General features: G+C 47.5%; 1 protein-coding gene across 2 annotated transcripts in view; it reads left to right on the top strand.

Annotated features, from left to right (window-relative positions):
* Nucleotides 1-1,648: 1,648 nt before the first annotated feature.
* LAMP5 (lysosome associated membrane protein 5) overlaps nt 1,649-5,321 on the top strand; it is a 12,803-nt gene continuing 9,130 nt past the window's right edge. Inside the window, exons 1-5 of one of the 2 annotated variants that reach the window (XM_024764256.1) lie at nt 1,649-1,729; nt 2,249-2,421; nt 2,793-2,924; nt 3,048-3,153; nt 4,502-4,690. In XM_024764256.1, the coding sequence (XP_024620024.1) occupies nt 1,666-1,729; nt 2,249-2,421; nt 2,793-2,924; nt 3,048-3,153; nt 4,502-4,690 (664 nt within the window). In that variant the 5' untranslated portion in view covers nt 1,649-1,665. The remainder of the gene's footprint in view (nt 1,730-2,248; nt 2,422-2,792; nt 2,925-3,047; nt 3,154-4,501; nt 4,691-5,321) is intronic. The other variant, XM_024764257.1, reaches the window with a different exon arrangement.

Below are 5,321 nucleotides of genomic sequence, written 5' to 3'. Positions count from 1 at the left end.
ATATCAAAATACAGAGATAAAAATAAAGATGTAAAAATATAGTATTGATTTAAACATTACTTCATAATTTGAACTGCTATTAATCTCATTATTGATATAGGAACAGGTTTGAAAAAATAATTGTATAAACACTTTGTGGCAAGCATAATGTCAGAATATTATTATACTTAAAACAGCACTCTATACATTTCAGGAATGTGAGCTAGAGATCTTAGGTGTTAGCTTGTTATTTGGTCACTGAATAAAGATTTTTTAATGGAAATCAACATATGGTATATTTTAGAGTCAAAGTATTATGTAAGGAAAAATGAAAATGATCCCTATGAAGTTAAATAATGTGATTTTTCTACTTTAATTTTACTGACGATGTGACATTGAGGAAGGTCATTTAATTTCTCTGAGCCTCAATTCTGGGGTATGTACAACCACAATAAGTATATCTTCCCTTGCCTACCTTCTAAGGTTGTAGGGAGGATCAAAGTTGACAATGAACATGAAAATACTTTGCAATTTGCCCCTTATTATGACATTGTTTTATGACATTATATTGTTGATTTTTCATGTAATGAAATTGCCGCTAAGAAATAAAATATTTGGACATCACTACAATTGATTAGGACAGTATGCCTATTGCTGAAAGTGCTGTATTCAGATTTATGGAGCAAAAAATTTAAAAATCAAGCAAGTTATTAAAAAGTGTAAATATAAGAATTAGCCCCGTAGTATTTGTTTTTTCTGTCCCACTAGATGCTGTAGAGTATTATATGTGTGCATGCGTGTGTGTGTGTGTGTGTAACTAGGACTGTCCTAAAAATGCTACATAACCTTCACAAACTTTGGGTTCACTTACATTCCTCTTAGCAGAGTAGTCACAATATAATGAGCGAGGGTAGGTGACCCCAGAGTTCAAAGTCCTCATGCAATCAGAGAACAGAACTCACAAAAAACAAGCCCAAATAGACATACTGCATTGACTAACGGCCTCACTTGAGGAGGCATCAGTTTAACTTTAAACCCTGAGCTCGTGAGAGCAGGGGAGAGAAGGCGATGTCTCCAAATGCAGGAAGCTGTTGCCATAGCATTTTCCTTCCCTATTCCTGCCTACGCCTCCTCCCCCAAAGCAGCAACAATTTGTGCTCCACCATTTTCCTTCAGGAGCTAGAAGCATTTTCAGAAGCCAGGACTCCAGTGGTGTGATGTCTTCACCACCTAATCACTGTACTGGTAGGGATATTGAATAAGTCGGAGGGTGCTATTAAGTTTCTCAGGATAGACTCATCTTTGCGGATGCAATTGCAGCGCAGGAAACAGACTCAGGGAGAATTTTAGCCTTCCCAAATTTCATTGGAGCTCTGCACAAGCCCAGCCACAATCACTCCAGCAATACAACCGAATTCTTTCAGCACTCGCAGCCGTGGACAGCTCCCTCGCCACGCGGTCCTTTCCTCTGCAGTGAGCACGTTAGCGTTCACCCTGCCCGGGTCGGCGCGGTACTCCATCTACACCAAGTCCGCCAGTGCGTACGGAACGCGCGCTCCCTCCCTCCTCCCTCTCGGTGCCTCCGCCCCTCGCTCACTCAGGCTCACTCCAGCGGCGACTTTGAGGGATTCCCTCTCGGGCGGCCTCTGCAGCAGCACCACTGGCCTTATTCGCTGCTCCGCGAGGATGGATCTCCGAGGAAGAGCCGTTCTCGGCATGAATAGACTTCGAGTTCTTCTGATGCTCTTCCGTGAGTAGCGTTTCGGCAACCGCCAGAGCACTCTTTGCAGAGAATAGAACTGGCACAGTAAAGCCATTAGCTTAAGGTCAAAACGTGGCCCTAATGTTTGGCGGGTTTGTTCTTTTTTGGGGGGAGGAGGGGAGGACCTTCCCATCAGTGGCAGGGAATTCCCCAGAGAGCCACACACTTGTACGCCAATCCCAGACACGATGCTGCACAGGCCTGCTTCGTGGGCTCAGAGCACTGGCGAGAAAGCTTTGGTTTAAAAGCCTAAGATGAAGAAAAACGCCAGTCGGATTACAAATTAATAAGGCTTTAAATGTTTTTTATTTTTATTATAAATTAACAGCAACGAAGTCGAATTTGTTGGTGCTAGGTCAGCGAAACGGCTCTCAGAGAGCCCTGCAGCCGGCAAGGAACTTGGGCAGCCCAAAGCCCGCAGACCTCCTTGTCTCTCCACCCCTGTGCCCGAGACGCGTGGGCTCGCTGAGCCCCTAACCGATAGGATTTTTTGTTTGTTTTCTGCAGATACAATGGCTCGAATCATGGCAGAACAAGAAGTGGAGAATCTCTCAGGCCTCTCCACTAACCCTGAAAAAGATATATTTGTGGTGCGGGAAAATGGGACGACGTGTCTCATGGCAGAGTTTGCAGCCAAATTTATTGTCCCTTATGATGTGTGGGCCAGCAATTATGTAGATGTAAGGCACTTTTTCCCCTCGCAGCTTGCTCCTAGGGCTCTAGGGACGAAGGGCACCTCCCCTCAAGACCCTGTGAAGACCTGGGTCGCCCGCCTTCCCCCCTGCACCCTGCAGGCTGTTCCCAAATGCTGCATGGGGGTTCCCGCTTGTAATGCCTTCTGCTCGCCCCGCCTGCTTTGAAAGTAAATCCCTCTCTCTGCTTCCCTAACGGCCGGGTCTGCACGCAGAGCATCTAACCGCATGTTCCTGGACCTGGGAGCGCGCGCGCAAAGGAGTGCCCAGGCGTGCGACCCGGAGTTTGGACGCGCTGCCCTTTACAACCCCCACTGGGGCTCGCGAGCTGAGGGGGTGCGGGGCGTCTGTGTTCCCAGCTAATCACGGAACAGGCTGATATCTCACTGACCCGGGGAGCTGAGGTGAAAGGCCACTGTGGCCACAACGAGTCGGAGCTGCAGGTGTTCTGGGTGGATCGCGCGTACGCGCTCAAAATGCTGTTTGTAAAGGTAACTGCTAGTGGGGCGCTCAGAGGGGTTGCAGACTCCGGGTGGGTGCGGGTAGGGGCCGCCCCTCCGTTTCCCCACCCAGATCTGCTCTGGCGGTTAACGCGCGCCTGCCCCGCTCGGCAGGAAAGTCACAACACGTCCAAGGGACCCGAGGCGACGTGGAGGCTGAGCAAGGTCCAGTTTGTCTATGACTCCTCGGAGAAGACCCATTTTAAAGACGCAGTCAGTGGTGAGTAGAGACCAGCAGGGCTCGGAAAGGAGCCCGGGCAAGCGCAGACACTGCAGGGATCTCAGTCTTGGAGGCCGAATTCCTCAGGGTCAGGGCCTGGCGCTCCCAGGCCAAGTTAGCCCTGGGCTTGCTCTCCAAGGTGGAGGAAGCAAGCGGGAGCGCGGGTGGGTCCTCTGGCCTTCAGGCCTTGTAGATGCGCAAGAAACCCAGGGCCTGAGGCCCAGCCTGTCACCCATCACCTGATCCTGGATGAGATGTCTCTTGAGGGACTGTCTTCCTGTGGCTGCTTCAGGATGGCTTTCTTATGATTTGTCCTTTAAAGAAGCACGGAGAAGGACAAAGCTGTATTTTTATTTTCTTCTGCACCCCCGTTTTTATTCTTATGCGCTAAAACTTCAAGGGGGACAGTATGACTTTCATTTTGGGTCAGAATCTGATGGCCTTCAGATCTTTTGGAGCATTGCTCAGGCCTCACCGCAATCTTCAGTCATCCACTGCGGCCACCCCAGAGTGGATTCTGAACCATGTCCTTATTCATTAGCTTTTCATGCCCATCACTACAACAACTACCCAGATCCTCCAAAAATATTGTGGCAAGGGATATCTAGGCTCCAAATAACAATGCTGGGATCTGCAGGCACCATCAAAGACCACACTTAAATTTATGTATTTATTTTGTAAATTGTCTGATCTACTCACAATGAAGCCTTTCATCACCTGGGCACCTGAGTTGGGAAACGATTTTTATTGAACATGTATAAGAATACATATGTCATCTTTTCCGTTTCACCCCTGATCATCACAGTAAAAAGGGCAATTTTGTCTCTTCATCAAAATTCATATTCAAACGTTTCACACAGTTAAATTAGACCAAAAAAAGGAAAAAAAAATCCAGAAAAGGAGGAAACGGGGTCAGGCAGGCTTCCAAAGAATATGTACGCATACAAGGGCACCTGCTCAGAGTACTAGCAGCAGCCATGCTTTGATGAGGAAGATATTTTATTTTCTGCGGGCCAGTGCGAGGTGTAGGATACCAAGTCACTGTTCGTTGTGGATCTTTGGAATCTCTGTTGTGAGGTCTTATATAGTAAAAAAGGTTGGGGTTTTAGGTATCACTTTATTCTTCCAAAAGGAAATTCCAAATTAATATTTAAGAAATCCATGCTCATGAAAGAATGGGTGCATTCACATTTGCATAGCCCCAGCCGGGCAAGGCAACAGGGCATGTCAGCAGAGGATCAGGGGGGCGGTCTGGGCTAAGAGGCAAAGGTCAACTATCTGGATCACCATAATGAGAGTTCTGCCAGCCCTATAGGGGCCTAACCATTGCTCTGGACCTTCCCTGCAGCCGGGAAGCACACAGCCAACTCGCATCATCTCTCTGCCTTGGTCACCCCAGCTGGAAAGTCCTATGAATGTCAAGCTCAGCAGACCATTTCCCTAGCCTCCAGTGATCCGCAGAAGACAGTCACCATGATCCTGTCTGCAGTCCACATCCAGCCCTTTGACATCATCTCTGATTTTGTCTTCAGTGAAGGTAGGTCGGTGGGGAAGCAGGAGGAGAGGGAGAGGAAGGAAGCAAAGGCCGACCTCAAGATGGATGTGGAAGGCAACCTGCCAGGGTACCAGGCTGTTACCACGTGGACTTTCTCTAGGATATCATGGCGCTGCCTCCCTCTATAATATTTTTCAAAGACTAAAGGCAACAAACTGAATTGTATCAACTTCAATGGCTTTCTCTTTCATCTTCCCTCTATCTCTTCCTCCTTCACTTCCTTCTTTTCCTCACTCTTTCTCTCCCTCCCTTCTTTGTCTCTGTTTTCTTCCTTCCTCCCTCCCTTCCTTTTTTCCCTTACTTTTTCAACTTTCCCTTCCTCCCCTCCTTTGCCAAAAAAAGGAAAGTGGATAGGGAGAAATATAAGAAAGTCAGCTGAAAAAAATATATAATTTTGATGCAAGTTTCCCAAGGAAAAGGCAGCTAAAAATCCCAAGCAGCTATTGAGAGAGCCATGGATTGGAGAAGTGCCTTTGCTTGTGTGGGCCTCAGTTTCACCATGGTCTCTAAACACTTCCAGCCCTAGGTTCTACCACTGTGAGTCTAAGTTTTTGTGTGACCAGAATGCAATAAATGTGTGTGTGTGTGTGTGTGTGTGTGTGTGTGTGTGTGT

Source organism: Neophocaena asiaeorientalis, unplaced genomic scaffold (genome assembly GCF_003031525.2).
Source record: "Neophocaena asiaeorientalis asiaeorientalis breed wild unplaced genomic scaffold, Neophocaena_asiaeorientalis_V1.1 scaffold400, whole genome shotgun sequence".
Lineage (NCBI taxonomy): Eukaryota > Metazoa > Chordata > Mammalia > Artiodactyla > Phocoenidae > Neophocaena > Neophocaena asiaeorientalis.
Note: the sequence above shows the minus strand (reverse complement) of the source record. Positions and strands in the feature narration are given on the sequence as shown.